Genomic DNA, 16,017 nt, shown 5'->3' with positions numbered 1-16,017 from the left:
GGGGCACCATGGGGGCTGGGATTGTTATTCGTCGGAATGATTCGGTGGCGCTATCTAGGGAGGATGGGGATATATCGAGGTTATTACTTGCTCAGATTTTTCCAGAGAATTAATAACTTCAAAAATTGAGCTTATTTTGCTGATAAATTGCAGATCAATTGGGTTAAGAAGAAAGCTCGAACATCCTCCTCCTGTCTTGCAAAAAACGATTTTTTTTATTGAAACAGGATTAACAGGTCGATTTCTGAGCGATATCAACTTCTAAGCAATACTCCAATAACAAATTGCTGAGAATAAATTGTGCTAATTATTTTACTTTTTGATAATATTCATATGATCAATTGACTAGGCTTCTATTGATCAACAAATTGGCGAAAAAGGGGGAAGAAAGGTCATACCTAGGCCTAAACGTTTTATGAAGAGACTTAACATTGTATGATGAGGAATTCCAACAGCACTTATTACCCCTTTATACCGAAAAACTAATGAATAAATTAAATTTGATAGGAACATGTTATCTCATATTTCACCTTTTACTATATAAATGGCTCCAATGAAATGAGGATTGCTAGGAGACATATGTGTTTGAGAAAATATCGAGAAACATTTTTTTATGAAGTAGGTGAGTCGAAGATGTCCTGCTGTCATTTCCTCGTTTCGCAGATATTCCTCAACCTCATTGAATACCGTAAATTTATTTTTTCTGAATAATTTCTTTTATTGACAGAGTGAATACTTTTCACTTTACCATTTTTACAACTTATCTGTAATTTTTACCCGCTGACTCGTCTCCACTACATCATATTCGTTACGCTTCATTAAATAGTGTATTGAAAAAATTATGTTTCTAATGGGCACGACTGGAGGAGACCGTGTTCCTTCATTACTTGCAGGTGCCTGTCTGGGTTGTACGTTCTGAAAAAAAGGAGGTTAAATTACAAGAATGAGTATTGAACAACAAATCATCTGACATTTCATCATTGAGGGGCACTTGACAATGAAGGTTAATAGTGAGTGACTTTTACTTGTGGAAATCTGCATTGCGCTTCCTCCTTGGATCCACATAGAGGAGTTTGAAGACAAACCCAACAGCCAAGCTAGAAACAGTAGCTGCAACCAGGTGGAATTTTATCCGCTTGGCTAAGAACCCCCGAAGCTCAGGTTTCTTAAGAACTGCACTCATATCTGTAATGATAAAACATGTCTGGAATCAGTAGAAAGAGAGGAGAAAATGAAGGAAAATGAAAGGTTGTGTAAAAGTTTTTCTAACAAAGGATAAACTGTTCATAACATTAAAGGCTTTTCGAAGATCCAATTCGGATTAAAATTATTAGTAGTGGATCATTTGGATGGGGTCAGAAATCATGGAACAAGTTCGCCAGGTAGTTATGAAAGGCCTCGAAAAATTCTGACATGTTTCTGCATTTTCTTGGACCCTTACGACCCAATGAATCCATTACATAATTTCATTCTCCAGTGACCAAACGGAGTGAGAGAATCTTCAAAACAAAGGGTAGACATGGCATAAGTATTAAATGAAGAACTGGCCTACCTCAGAATGTTGCTATGCTGCAATTTGCACTAACAAAACGTTTATTTCGTTGTATTTTTTATTCCAAGATAATTCGATCTCTGTAGCGTCACGTAGTACGAAACACAGATGAGAGACAACGATGATAAAAAAGAATTAGGGTTGACACTCGCTCGGTAAAACAGTAGTCTTCATTCAGTACGATGAGCTCTCTCTACTGAGAGCTTTGCAGATATTACACTGAACGACGAAAAAACTAAAGGACACAAATCATGAGAGTGTTGCAATTTTCTATTAATGCTAAAATATGAATAAACAAGGGCCGATATTTTTCTCATAATTTTTACTCATCTCTACGGAAAATCAGAGGTTAGATTTGAATTTTTTATCTAAACGGAAATGTGTAAAATTTGGCGGTTTTCATAAAAAATTATAAGGGAGACTGCTAACCTGCCTGTTGGTAAGGCATAATCGTCAGCAATCTCCCCTATAATCTTGTTTTCATGTAACATCCGCATGAACACAAACATGGGGTTGAGAATAATTTCAACTTTTAAATGTTACATTGAAGTTTCGGGCAATTCTTTAAATTAAAAAAATTTTTCAACAGAAAAATAATTTCCGGAGTGTAGATGATCTACTTTAATAGTTATTTATTGGTCCCCATATTTTTTTAAACCAATTACACTCAACTTATACTATTTCATCTGTGAACTGATGAACTGTTAATAAACATTTAAAAATTTCAAAAACATTGAAAAATTCCAGTATTATTTAATAATACAATTGATGTTCCACCAACAGAATAATTTATTCTGAATAAAATATATCAATCAAACGGGTAGTTATAATTTCTTTGCAAATTGTTGTTCCACAATCTGAACAATATATAGTGTAGTGATACCGAACTGTAAAACACACTTTCTAAAAAATGGAAAATCTTTGATTTTTTTTTATTTATTAATTATTTATTTCTTTTGATGCTATAAATGTCTTTCTTTGTTTTACATCCTCACGAGCCTCCTCCCTAAAAAATGTATTCTTGATATTCTTCACACCATTTTCCCATTCAACAATGAAAAACAATATGATACAAGGACACCGAACGGTCAATATTATCATGTGTGCATACTCCCTTGATAAAACAGTATTTTTTCTAACAAAAATACGAATTACCACATCTATCGAATTTGTTGGGCTTCCTTTAATGCACCCCCTCTCCTTCCCCTTATCCTAGAATTTGCCCCTCCCTTTGGTAGCCGTGAAAACAACCAAACAAAAACGTTAGAAGCTCCGGGAACATCAAATAGCGTAGGAGTGGGGACGAATGTGTGTGAGTCAAGTCACTGTCAAATGCGGTGAACGTGGGGGAACCACCACAGGCCCCCAGTAGTTCTCATTTTCTCGTCGTACGTCATAAAAATCTACGGGATTAATGAGTTATAAATAAACAACAGGCAATTGCCAACGAGTCAAAATATAATTAGTAAATAGTTATTGATGCCCAGAGGATTGCTGATTTGCACTGAACCAGGGGATTCATTTGTTTTCATTTTTGTGATGTCCGTTAACAATAAAGTGGTTCAGTCAAGAGTGCGACGACGTTGAATGAACACACAGCTGACTAATGTGAATCCCAGTGCTTGTGCCCTTTCGAATTCGCACTCGCGAGTACGTGTGCACTCAAATCGTCCTGTTTGCACCCAAGTGGGAAGTGTTTCTTGCTCTTGAAAGGATCTCGGATTTTTGGACGTCAATTGGGGCGATAAAACGGTGAGTGCTGCTGGCCCCTTTTATCATGCTTTGTTTGTTATCTGTGGAGAATTTTTTGAGCAGTGAGGGGAGCTTATCGAACGATATGGAAGCTCATAATGAGCTTTGGTTGTGGTTGAAGGCAGCAATGATTTGGTTATTGGGTGTTATCAGTGATTTTTAATTTTTTGAGAAGTTGGGGAAAACAGGTCTTGGAGCCTATAGAGTCATGGGAACAAATGGACCCCACTTGCATGAGCATTAATGAGCTCAACTGAGAATTATTACTGTGTGTCATTAATTCATGACATCCGCTGTCAGCAATTGAGAGCAGATGAGAATTTGAGGAATTATTTTGTTTTTTTTTCTAAGCAGTGGCCTAATGTCAGTGTTCAAAATTTTGTAATACATTTCTTTACAAAAATTCTCGACATTTTTCAAGCTGAATCACTTAATTTCTAGAAGGTGATAATGAAAACCAATGTGATGCCGACAGGGTAATTTTTTCTAGGGAAAGTGCTAATTAAGACATAAGAGCTGACATTTTTTTAACTACTCGGTTTCTAAGTAATTATGGGTTTGCAGAGAACCATTTTCATTGTTCTGAAGATATTCCAAGTGAGGCTCGTCCACCTAAGATACTTTCTCGAACATGAATTGATTTTTCTACAGATCCAGAACAATTTGTTTATGTTGTTTGTAATTTTTGGGCAATTCACTTAGAAGACATTGTTATGCAATTGGAGAAAATTGATGAATGATCAAAATTAAAAGTAAAATACATGGAGGAACTTAACTAGCTTCGTGTAAGTTTCAAAGCACGTCTTGCAGTGGGGAAGAACCATAGACAAAGGGATAGAGAACCCAAAACGTGATGAAACTATTAAAATTCAAAGGTTTTAACTTCATCACATCTGTATTCAGAAAATTACATCAGACGGGAAGTTGTGGAATTGTTTTCGTCATCAGAATTTCATCAAACGTTGGGGGACATTATACTTCAAACATTAGCTGAATCCCTATTTAAATATAATACAGAGATTTACTGAACGATTCTCCCATTTTTTCGATGTTCGTTTTCTTTCAAGAAAATGTTGAATTCATGACGTTATGTCGGTAGCTTATGGATTGCGATGGATCCGATGTCTTAATTAATTAGTCACTAGGCGGGATCAAATAACTTATTCGCATATATTGTCTTTTGAATTGGAAAATTATGTGCTAAGTGACGTGATGATTTCAATAACACCAATATACAAAAATGCAACTACTAAAATTTGTACTTTTGTCGTGTTAGACTAACAATAATGTTAAATGTCTATTAATGGGCACGTTTTCAGTACAATTATGTCTACTTGACCTTATTAAACTCAATGCGAGTTGTTTGCAGCAATTGAAGAGATGCCAAAATTATTTCTCAATTCAACAATTCTGTTGAACCAAAAGTTCCGAAAAAATAATTCGATTCAACTACCTCGCTAATGAGATTACTCAATAAAAATCATTAAGAGACATTCCCAATGAGAATTTAATGACAGACAGTTGAACGAAGATGACATGGTATCAAGATATCTATAAATGGACAGTTAGAATTAATTAATTCTCCATTCCAAATTCTCGATTCCATCGTTGTGTTCTATCATGTGAGTCTCGTTGTAATGACTTGTGAAAATTGTGACTTTTCCTGTAACTGTTTGACTGCAATTGCTTTAGTCAATGACGTTCACCGAGTGAATAACGAATTACTCGAGAATGTGATTGATATGATTGAAATGATAGATATTTCTCTGGGTTAATGCAACACAGTCTGTCGCTGTGTACATCAGATTTTTGGAAATGATCGTAATTGTTTATTTATTTGGGGTAATGGACAATAACTTTTGGATATTTTTGCTGACAGGGAACTGCCACTGTGCAGTTCGTGACTCAGGTCGGGATAATGGAACAAGTTATCGCGTTGAGCACACAAAATCCATTGTCATTGCTCGTCAAATTTGGCATGATGGCCTGGAATGGTTCTACTACTTGTGGTAGTGACAATTGCTCGGGACATGGCGAGTGCCACAATGGAACTTGTTTGTGTGAGGTGAGTATTTTGAGCGCCAACATGTCAAGGCATTGACATATCATCAAAGCCCTCAGTCCTTCCATTTTTATTTATTCACAAGCATATAACGATCCCCAAGTTTTTACTAATGTTTTTACGACCCAATAACTCGGAAGTGTTGGAACGTAATATTTAACTTTGCTGTAAATTTTATTTCTGTAAAAAAATAAGATTTGCAGTAAGAATCTCTTCGAGAATGTTGAAATTCACATTGACAATTTTCCTCGGAATTTTTAGTCTATTTTATTTTAAAAAACATTGCACTGGTGATCTTCTTTGTCGTGATAAGGTCTATTTTAAGTCCAAATAGTTTCCATTCGAAATGTAAACGGCAGATATGAATCGATGATTTCGACATACCATCGGTTGGTGGAACTCATTAATTCAGTGAGAGGGAAAACATTCAAGTTTAAAGTGAATGACGATTCTCTTCCGTTATCCATTATAGAAAAGAGTATATCTCATTTTTGAAATAGAAAATATCAATCTCCAGTTTTTTTCTCCCACAAAAAATTTAATACGATAAAAACACATACATAATGATGCAGAATTAGCATACATCGAGCTGTCGTCCATGATAATTTAGTTTCAAAATAAAATACATTATTTTTTAAGAAATTTACCAAATGACATTTCCAATATTTAATCCCTTCTTCAAAGAAGTTTTCAAGAGCACTCGTTCTTATAAGAACTGAATAGCTTCCTTATGTACTATTTAATTAATATGTACGATTTACTTTATCACTGGAATGTTATACATTCAATGTATTTTTTTTCAGATAAAATTCGACGGTTCCGACTGTCATGTACCCAACTCTGCGTACTACATTGCATTTGCAACAATGTTCTTCATTCTTGCATTCGTGTGTCTAATGCAATTGGTTATGTGTATTGTTGCTGAGTGGCAGAGGATGAAGGCACCGTCGTTCTGGCGGGCATGTCGAGTCACGACTCAGAAAGTTCTGTACTTCATTGTCTTTCTAGCATCTGTTATTCGAGGAGCTTACTTCACCTCCCCAGTACGTAATGGCTTATTGATTCTTAATCAATTGATGAATCAATGAATCTGTTTTCCTTTGCCTTTTAAACTCACTGAAGGGTCAATCGATGCCAGTCAATGGAATCGATTCAATAAAATCCGTTCCCTCTCCATCATTTTGAATAGACAAGTTGAAGACCGATCGATTAATTCAATCAATTATTGGGGGATCGGAGGCTTCGGCCGTTGATATTGGGATCATTTTTTATTACCCACGATTTCTTTCAGGCTGCTGTCAAGGAAGGATGGGCAAGAACTCTGTCGTCAACGTATTATTTACTTGTACTGAGCGGGTCCTCTCTGGTTGTCTGCTTCTGGGCTGAAATTTTTCACATTCGCGATATTCGCACTGATAAACCACAGTTTTTGTCGAAATCTTTCCTGGCTTTTGCTGTATTCAACGTCATGATTTTCTCCCTTCTTATTACTGAGTTCGTCATATCTCAGATTGACTCGGAAGTTGATCAAGTGTATTACACCCAAATTTTCAACGGTTGCTACGCATTCCTGCTCTTTATCGTCATCATACCGTTCCTAATTTACGGCGTCGAGGTTTTCTTCAAGTTGCGAGGTGGATCGGTCAGTGAGCAGCATGTTACTTCAATCGCAACCAACGTCCGTACACCCGAAAAAATGCAGAATGAGGATCCAGTTACCGCTAAGCTATTCGATCCAATACCATCACCATCAGTGGATCTTCAACAAGTGGACACTTCTCTGCTGCATCAATCGAGATTTGGGCTGTTATGGCAGGCATCTATGCTGTTCATCATCGTCGGATTTTTATTCAGCGAAATAATCAGTGAAAAATGGAAAACAAAGGTCCCATTGTATAGCAGGAACTGGCATGAAATTGTATTTCGACTGATCGAAGTTAGTGTCGCACTTTGGTTTCCTTGTGTCCTCTGGAATTGCATGAGCCCGGAACAATTGTGGATATTAAATCCTAAGAGAATTTTGAAGCGTCTGGATTTGAATAAAGAAAAACAGATCAAAGAAATTGAACTCCAGGAGAAAAAAGATATTGCAGATGGTAAATTATTGCCTGACGGCCAGTCTTCAAACGCCAAAGACTGTTGGATCTGCTATGACAGTGAGACACAAGATGCTGGGCCCTTGATTCAACCCTGTCAATGCAGAGGCGATGTCAGCACTGTTCATCATAATTGTCTACGTAGATGGCTGGTCGAGAGTTCGATGAATGCAGACAGTTTGACTTGTAAAGTATGTGGCAGCAAGTACAACGTAGAACACGCCAGTAGACTAGACTGGCAGCACAGCTTAACACCTCGTCATTGGCTGCAAACAATTGCCATTGTCATGACAATGTGTGGAGCATCCGCAGGTGCTTGGATACTTATTCAATTGGTGGAGGGACCTATTATTCGAATGCTGGCTGCAGGAGCTGCCTTGCTCATTCTGTATGTCTGCATCAGGTTAGTTGTAATTTTTTTTTCAATCAAATTTTGTTTCATTTGATTTTATAACAGTCTCATTTAATTTTTTTCCCTTTTCAGATTCTTGAGTATGAATACAGTGGTGGCTTATCAACGGGCCAAGGTCTCCTCTCTCAACATCGTTGCTGCTGACAACACCATCCAACCCACAACAAGTCATTATGTTCCAACTATCAGCAATGCAGTGACAGTTGAATTGCCAAAATCAGAAATAGCTGCGATATAAGTACTATTAAATCCTCTCATTAATCATAAAAATCCACCAAATTGAACCTTAAATCATTAGTGATTCAACATCACAATCATCATCGTCCATTTTTCATGAATTGCTTACTTTATGATTGGTTGAAATGGAAGTATTAAAAAGACAAAGTCGATATTTGGAGTGCCTCTCCAATGTGTGTACATTCAGCCTATTAAACCTTTCCATTGATCCCCAAAATCGTTTGGTGTGGATGGCAGGGGGGAGGATATTGTATAAAGCCATACTGTAACTTTCACGTATCATATCATAGCTAAATAGCAAAATAGAATCAAGTTCAAAAAATTTTTCAACCCTGAGACGTGAATATATTCGATATTATCAAGTTTAGGGATAATTTCTAAAGTACTTTTTTGTCGACGAGACATTTTCACATAAATAATGTCTCTTAACATCGCCACTGAACCCAATAGTTACTGAGATATGCTCACGACAAGCAGTCAGAATATTTTGTTTTTGCCTATTATCCCTCTTGTTCTACAATCAAAATTGTCCTCGTCATTTTCATGTTCGTTAAATGTGGTATCAGTGTTAAAAATGACGTAACATGTTGCACTGACTGACTACATCATGTAACGAAGTATTGGTGAACGTTGATTAATAGAGTGTACCAATCATCGTAAATTAAGTTAATAATATATGAATTTATTCTCCAGATAAGTGTAACTCACCTCATTAATATTGTATTTTTTATGTAAGATAATTACCAATAATTTCATTGGTTTGTGACTTTCATCTTCCAAACTCTAATGCACTGTTATTGTTGGGGAGCATTATACTTAACTGACTGTCAAAACTTTTACCATTAACTGGTTAAGAGAGCAATGTAATGTTTAACATTTCATGAGAAACATTGTATCTTTACAGCAAAAAATAGTGTCTGAATTTCACACACTTTTTGTAGACATTTCTCAGATAAAATAAACGTCTGACGGAAAGGGAAATTCGTCTAAATTACAGACGAACAGGTGCTCAAGTATCTTAATTCCGGCTTCAAGTTTGGACATTAATGTTTGCTATGTTTTCTTCTTCATTTTAACAACTCAATTATCAATGAATTTCAAGCGCAGTATTAATTAGGAGAAATTGTGACTAGGTCACAGTAACTTGAAATTTATATGCAAAATGTAGTTGTTTGGAACATCCAGGTAGATCTCTGGAAAGGGGAAATCCTTTAAAATTGTCTAATTGGTTTCGTAGACATGTGTAAAGTTGACAGAGTGAGAGGAGAAAATTTCAATAATACAATGTTCTTTGGCATTTTCTCTTAAAATCATTCGTTAATAAGATATCGTTTTGTGTAAGTAATAGGGAGCATTGATAGAATCCACAAGCCATATAATTTTGTCATTGATTGCGGAAAATTTTCCGAACAAAAAAATCGAAAAATTTCACTTAACTACTACATTTATCATTATGTAAAATTTCATCGTAACAATTTCATTAGAGGTTTTTTTTAAAAAAACGTAGATTAAGAAAAATTATCTGGGAAATTAAACGAGTTACCTCGAATTAGAAACCAGTGTATCGATGTACCTTTTTCGTAGAAACAAAGTAAAAAAATATATATTTGACTATAAATCCATGTACAGAATAATGGGAGAGTTACTCTTTTATCGTTTTATATCATTCCTTCGAAATCCATTGACGATAATGAGACTATTTGAGTGTAACGGGTCACTAGTCGCACATCGCGGTTTCATGGAGATAATCGATTATTTCATGTCCATAATCGATCATTTGATAATCGGTTAGTACACATGAAGTACGTCAAGTACATAACATTTATATGTAGCTGAACAATAGGTGATTTTTTTTCGCAATTGAATTAATCCTATCGTTTCTACTAGGTTGTTACCTGTTAAATAAATGCGTTAGCAAATGTGAAAGAGACATCACCGCGAGGCGCTAGTGATAAAATAATTTCATCACATTGAAGGCTTTTGAATTTCTGATATGAAATCGTCCAATGAGATAAGTCAAAAAATTTCCTGGTGATTACTAAGTTTTTCTTTTCTTGCAGAAGAAAAAATGGTTTTTCTCAGGAGTGCAAGGTTGATACGATATTTCTATAATTATAATCAATTTATCCGCATGAATCGCGCGCAATTTATTAATTATGCAACTGTGGATGTGATTGCTGATTTCAACCCTTTAAACTCTATTTTCGAAATAATTTGTTGATTGATTTTCGACTTAACCTCCATGTTTTATCATTTTGCGGATGCTATGACTGTTAACCGATTTTTGCAACACATTTTCTCTCCCTGCAGTGATTTTTTATTGGTACGTAATTGAAACTATCGATATAATAGATTAGTGATAAAAATAGTTAAAGTGTAAGGCGTAGCGGATAAGCTGTGATAATAAAAAGAGTGTACGAAAAAAACAGAGTTATCATCAAATAAATAAATTCATCGTAAAAATACTCCATTTATTTGTTTCAAATTTTAATCTTCCACGGCAATGGAAGTATTGATTTTCACATAGGACGCCGAGAGACAAAGAAATACAATTCCTAAACCACTCGTGTTTCCACGATTTGTCTGGCAGTTCTCAACAATCTTTGCATTTATAATAGGCGTAGGGCTCCTTCTATAAGGGTAATTGAATAATTTCCCCAATTACTTTACGCAAAGAAAAAACTTTATTCATAATTTTTTTTTTTACAGAAAATGTGAGAATGAAGAATTTTGTTGCTGTCAATGTCCGAAGTTTTCTTTGTTAAAATTCAAAAATGATGAGAAGGAATGATACCGAGTCATTCTCATGATTAAATCTTAATGATTAAAGACAAGTAATTATTATACGAAGATACATGATCTTGATTGAATATCGATAAAATCAATACTTGGTACAATATTATAGTAGATATACAAATAGCAACAAAACCGCTTTCTTTTTTTTAACTTCCTTTAAATATTGGTTAACATAAACTGCTATTTTTTAAAGACTACCCTCTCTCATTTTATTTCACTTTATTCGTGTATTTTTTTCATTTTTTAGTTTGTTAATAAAGAGTAATCTTCCACGTGATTATTCTGAATTGTTGCCAAGTGGATATCGGGTACAAGAGAACTGTTACCGGGTGTAATGATTTTTCCTTGTGATTGAATAGTCCTCCCATTTCTCTTTCCTCATCAATGCTGACGTTTTTGTTTGTTCTGTTCTTCATGCTCTTATTATGTTATATTATTCTATTGTTAAGGAGTAAATGCATTCAAGGACTCCATCAACCTACGCTGAAAAACGTAACATTTATGAATTACGGAAATCTGCAAATAAAGATAATGAGCCATAATTAGTGAAAGATGATCAGTAATTGAATAATTCAAGTCAAAGACATTTTATACAGGCTGACGTATGGAACTTGCAGAGAAATATTTAGCAGAAATATTATAACGCATAACTTCTCTGTTCCATCCAGCCATAATCACGTAAATTATAGTAGAGCAATCCTTCGATACATGAGAGTCAGAAATTTGTCAGATGAAAAAAGAAATTGGGTCGGCAAATTACTAACAATCACTTAGTGAATGTTCGTGTCATCGATTATTGCTTACTGTTATATTATTTACCTGCAATTCCGGCAATAGCCTCGGAAGCAAAATACTTCACATCGACATCGGCGTCAGTGTTTAATGTATCGAGCACAGGTTTAACTTGGGTTTGAACTGCACTGGGTTCTAGATAAGGGCCAATACGTTGAAGAGTTTTCGCGACGTTGAACCTTACGTTAGCAACATTATCATTTGCCATCGCAAGCACGGTGGGAAGCATTATTTTTGTTGTCATTTCAGGCCCACAAACTTCAGCTAGAACCTAGAAATTTCATTTGTCGATTAATTCGATTATCCTTGTAATTGTCCTGAACATGATGAGTCGTTAGAAATCTCGATCGATTGGATCGAAAAGAGGGAAATTCACGGAAACGTACATTGATGCAGAATAGGCAAGTCATCCTGTGGAGATAATTCTGATCTCTGGTCATATTGAGAACATTCGGGATTATTGTGTTTTGCGCCCACTCTGGGCCGAATTTCTCCACCAACTTTTTCAGATTAAGTGTTGCAGCTTCTCTGATTGCGTAAACGTGATCCACCAGCCAATTCATCGACAGAGAATTGAGTTTCTCATCGAAGAATTCAACACCAAGTTGGCCTGCTAAGAGAGGCATGTATCTGAAAATGACAGGTCACCGTAAAATTCAATTCTCAAATTAAGCAGTTTTATGAGTTACCACGCCGAAGGGCTGCACATTATTCAAGGGAAAAAATTAATTTTGTATTTAATTAACACTCACTCAATGATCGCTAATCGCACTCGCCATTTTGAATCCTCGGCCAGCTCAACAATGGCTGGTAAAAGTGATTGAGACAGTTGCTGAATTCCAATGACTTCATTGACGCAATCCAAATTGCTGATTATATTCAAACGCACTTCTGAACATTCGTCTTTGAGTTGCAGAAGGAAGAGTGGCAATAGGTGTTCGATTGTGCTGTAAGATTGTGTTCAAAATTGACTATAAATTCCATTGAATTGAAGTTAATTCAATCATCTATCTTCTGGTACGACCATTTATCTATTGGATCTCTCAGCTATTTCTCAGTTCTCCTCTATTTTATCGTCTATAGCTCTATTTTTCCCGTATTATCTTTTTTTATTTTTTAAATAAAAAAAAACTACATTTTCCTCTGCATTGTCCCTATCTAGCGTTTACATACCTAAACTCACTATTTTTTGATCCTTCAGAAAACCTTGAATGTCCCCTAACCGTCTATCTCTTGAACAATTTACCCTATAATGAATATCCTTAAAATTTCTACGCCAAAACACATACTTGAGTTTTCCCAGGATGGGACTCAGTCCCATGATGACACTGGCGAGTGCAGATTTGACGTGTTGATTGGGGTCTGCAACGAGTTCTTTAACATACGGTAGAATATTCGTCATGATAATATTCTCTTGACTGAACTGATCCAAGTTTTGACAGAAGTCACGGACTTTGTCAGCTGCCGCAGCACGAACCTCAGCCTCTGCGTCTTTCAGGAGCACTTGAAACGCCGGGACAAGGTCTGTCTTTGTTATTTCGGGCCCTACAGCCTTTTGAATCTGCATAAACATTAGACAATGACAACGAGATTAGCACGCCCGTATATTTCGACAGAATTATTATAAATTAGCGAGAAAATTGGTGTCATGAACTTACATCTGTGAATTTATCAGCAACCATGTATCGAACTCTCCAAGACTGATCGGCTGCGCACTGCCGTAGTGTCGGCATCACTAGCTGCTCTACGTCCTCCTGCTGGAGTAAGGTGGCAATGCTCACGCAAGCATCGACTGCCAATAGACGCACAGAATCCTACGAAAACGGAGAAATATGAGACAATGGTTCACAAGATATTATCAAAAATTATTTAATATATTCAATGACTTTGTCAATCTTCTCCAGCTTCGAATAACACTAAAAACCAAATCAATGAAAGAACTCACCTGCTCATCTTGGGCCAGAATGACGAACATGGGTATCAGATCCGACTTGAGATACTCGATCTCCACGACCTTGGCGAACTCTCCCAGCTTGCAAGCAGCAGACCTCCTAACCATAGGAGTGTCATCCTGACAGAGATTACGAAAATGATTTCTCAGTTCTGCTTTGGTAGCAGGACTGACCCTGGGATAGCAGACACTGATCAATCCACATGCTGAAGTCCTGGCCGTAAACCAGTCACCCCCAGCTAATCTCTGCACGACAGGAACAAAATGCTCCTCGAGATACGCAGGGTTGTGCTGTCCAGCGACATTTCTCAGTGATTCGACAGCCTTGTCCCTCACGACAGTCTCTTCGACTGCTGCAAGGGCCTCCAGGGGTGGCAGAAGACAGTGGACGTGGTCATGTCCACCGACCAACGGAATGAAGGAGCCTAATTGCTCAGCAAGGGCTAGGAGGACTTCATCTTCATCGTAGATTGTCTCTGTGAGGAAGGGCATCAACTCACTTCTGGTTCGTTCAGGCCCGAGGGCCAGCGCAATTGTCGACAGCTTCTTTATTGAGTTCAGTCGCAACTGCAAGGGGGTGGCAACAAAAATTTTATTTTTATGTAAATATTTATTTTTATGATTAATCCAGATTAAGAGCTTCATGTGATTGAAAAAATGTTTTTTTTTGTAAAAAATAAAGGTGATGAGTCTAATGAAACTACTCCATATTGTACTACAAGGGCCACCCTAGTCTTCTGATAAACTAGTTTCTCACTGACTATTACTTTTGTCATTCAATTATTAACTTCTCGGTCTGTTTAGGTTCTTTCAGGTTGCGCGGTAGCAACGGACTATTTTTGTAGTCTAACCCCAGGGTTTAATATTATCACATAATTTTGTTTTTTGTCCACTGCCCTTCAGATCCATCACTAATGAAACTAACTGAATATTCATGACGGACTTCTTTTCGTTTCCAGAAAAAATTAGCAACTATAGTTATACTCCTCATTACTATTCTGGAATAAATATACTATTCTTAAGTTGACTCATTGACTTTTGGAGTCCTTTTATACCGACGAAAAAAATAAATAAATGAGCAACTAAGGAAAATTCCGAAATCTCCTTCAGTTCACGAATATTCAATGCACCCGTTTAATCCAACTGTTGATTCACTTGAGCAAAGCAATAAAAACATTAATTAACAGAAGTCATGCATTTAACACCTGTCAAACAACCGCATTATTTCAGTGACGTCTTAAAAATGCCTTCGACACTCTGTTGAGTGGGCCACAAGTACAGGTTACGTTTAACTCGGCACATCGTACTTGTAATCACCAGTTAATCCATGGAAATACTTCGTTAAAATTGTGTAACGTCATTAATAGTGATATGATTGTCATGAACTCACCTGAACGTCTTCATTCTTCAACTCATCGATCAAAACAGCGATCGGGTAAAGACTGTCGTCCGCTGATGAGTCGGCCGCTGCCATTTTGCTTCCTCAGAATTTAGCGAAATTTTTATTTACCCCGCGGAAAAACTCCTTCAGGTAAGACGATGATGTCCGACTATCCAAAATGGTTTACTCGATGGGTCGAAAAAAAAACCAACTCTAGATCGTTTGAGCGTATTATGCTGAATGTTTAATCGCTGAACGCATCGAGCACACGATAACCGGGCTAACCAGTCATATAACTAGAATCAACGGATTTGTGGCGCAGGAGGATGCGAGGGTGGTGGGGCTGAGGGCAAGAGCGTGTGTGATGGTGTTGGTGGGATGGATTTTCTAGCATTGAGCCTTCAGTTTAGTAGAGATAGACTCAAGCGGTGGTCTAGACTTTTTCTTACTCCAAAAATTTACGCAACACCAATTAACAGATTTTTATTTGTTAAAACGTGTGGAACAATGTCACGTAAATAATATTAACATGAAGGATTTTCGCATAAGTTTTGTAGGAAAATAATATTTTTGGAAATTAAATTGAAATGCAAAAGGAATCCACTAGAGGGCGCTACACTGCTCTGCCTACGAGACGGAATATGTAACAGCGCTGTACTTAGTCTGCGGGGGGTAGTGAATGGAAAAACTAACTGATGTACATGATTTTACATCGCTAATTCATCCATTGTAGACGTATTAATTTTGTTTGTGGATAATTGATAGTCATCATTTTGATTTTGCCCATGATGTCGGTCGGAAAAAAAAATCAACCCTTTTCATTGACCTGTTGCTCGTTTTGGAAGCAATCGCTTGTAAATCACGAATATAAAGGTTTGCTCGTTTGAACATACCCTAATAATCGAATACAATTAAATAAAATTTGTGATTACGCTCCGCTTCAATGGGGGGGCTCCGTTCGTACTTGTTCAACTGTACAAATGGTC

General features: G+C 36.6%; 3 protein-coding genes across 5 annotated transcripts; 1 reads left to right on the top strand and 2 right to left on the bottom strand.

Annotated features, from left to right (window-relative positions):
• Nucleotides 1-693: 693 nt before the first annotated feature.
• On the bottom strand, nucleotides 694-1,711 carry LOC135165169 (cytochrome c oxidase subunit 6C-like). Its single transcript, XM_064126188.1, has 3 exons — nucleotides 1,553-1,711; nucleotides 1,026-1,185; nucleotides 694-915 (listed from the first exon to the last, which is right to left on the bottom strand). The coding sequence occupies exons 2-3, from the start codon at nucleotides 1,181-1,183 to the stop codon at nucleotides 840-842; spliced, it is 234 nt and encodes a 77-aa protein (XP_063982258.1). The 5' UTR covers nucleotides 1,184-1,185; nucleotides 1,553-1,711; the 3' UTR covers nucleotides 694-839.
• A 1,161-nt stretch (nucleotides 1,712-2,872) lies between these two features.
• On the top strand, nucleotides 2,873-9,745 carry LOC135165145 (uncharacterized). The gene is made up of 5 exons (XM_064126152.1): nucleotides 2,873-3,304; nucleotides 5,184-5,369; nucleotides 6,170-6,409; nucleotides 6,658-7,865; nucleotides 7,947-9,745. The coding sequence occupies exons 2-5, from the start codon at nucleotides 5,223-5,225 to the stop codon at nucleotides 8,110-8,112; spliced, it is 1,761 nt and encodes a 586-aa protein (XP_063982222.1). The 5' UTR covers nucleotides 2,873-3,304; nucleotides 5,184-5,222; the 3' UTR covers nucleotides 8,113-9,745.
• Nucleotides 9,746-10,776: 1,031 nt separating this feature from the next.
• Nucleotides 10,777-15,356, bottom strand: LOC135165143 (serine/threonine-protein phosphatase 2A 65 kDa regulatory subunit A alpha isoform). Of its 3 annotated transcripts, none has more exons than XM_064126146.1 (8): nucleotides 15,041-15,356; nucleotides 13,645-14,217; nucleotides 13,358-13,513; nucleotides 12,989-13,260; nucleotides 12,452-12,646; nucleotides 12,086-12,329; nucleotides 11,727-11,970; nucleotides 10,777-11,423 (listed from the first exon to the last, which is right to left on the bottom strand). In XM_064126146.1, the coding sequence occupies exons 1-8, from the start codon at nucleotides 15,122-15,124 to the stop codon at nucleotides 11,407-11,409; spliced, it is 1,785 nt and encodes a 594-aa protein (XP_063982216.1). In that variant the 5' UTR covers nucleotides 15,125-15,356; the 3' UTR covers nucleotides 10,777-11,406. The 3 variants fall into 3 exon arrangements, with proteins under 3 accessions (XP_063982216.1, XP_063982219.1, XP_063982218.1); XM_064126149.1 differs by having other exon boundaries at nucleotides 10,777-11,385; XM_064126148.1 differs by having other exon boundaries at nucleotides 10,777-11,390; nucleotides 15,041-15,355.
• Between the last annotated feature and the right edge of the window lie 661 nt (nucleotides 15,357-16,017).

Source organism: Diachasmimorpha longicaudata, chromosome 8 (genome assembly GCF_034640455.1).
Source record: "Diachasmimorpha longicaudata isolate KC_UGA_2023 chromosome 8, iyDiaLong2, whole genome shotgun sequence".
Lineage (NCBI taxonomy): Eukaryota > Metazoa > Arthropoda > Insecta > Hymenoptera > Braconidae > Diachasmimorpha > Diachasmimorpha longicaudata.
Note: the sequence above shows the minus strand (reverse complement) of the source record. Positions and strands in the feature narration are given on the sequence as shown.

Coding starts and splice junctions, on each gene's coding strand:
- LOC135165169 (XM_064126188.1), bottom strand. CDS start 1,183: ATGAGTGCAGTTCTTAAGAAACCTGAGCTTCGGGGGTTCTTAGCCAAG. Junction 916..1,025: donor CGCAATGCAGATTTCCACAA/GTAAAAGTCACT, acceptor CCTTTTTTTCAG/AACGTACAACCCAGACAGGC.
- LOC135165145 (XM_064126152.1), top strand. CDS start 5,223: ATGGAACAAGTTATCGCGTTGAGCACACAAAATCCATTGTCATTGCTC. Junction 5,370..6,169: donor ATGGAACTTGTTTGTGTGAG/GTGAGTATTTTG, acceptor ATTTTTTTTCAG/ATAAAATTCGACGGTTCCGA. Junction 7,866..7,946: donor ATTCTGTATGTCTGCATCAG/GTTAGTTGTAAT, acceptor TTCCCTTTTCAG/ATTCTTGAGTATGAATACAG.
- LOC135165143 (XM_064126146.1), bottom strand. CDS start 15,124: ATGGCAGCGGCCGACTCATCAGCGGACGACAGTCTTTACCCGATCGCT. Junction 14,218..15,040: donor TGAAGAATGAAGACGTTCAG/GTGAGTTCATGA, acceptor ACCCCCTTGCAG/TTGCGACTGAACTCAATAAA. Junction 11,971..12,085: donor CTTGCCTATTCTGCATCAAT/GTACGTTTCCGT, acceptor TGAAATTTCTAG/GTTCTAGCTGAAGTTTGTGG.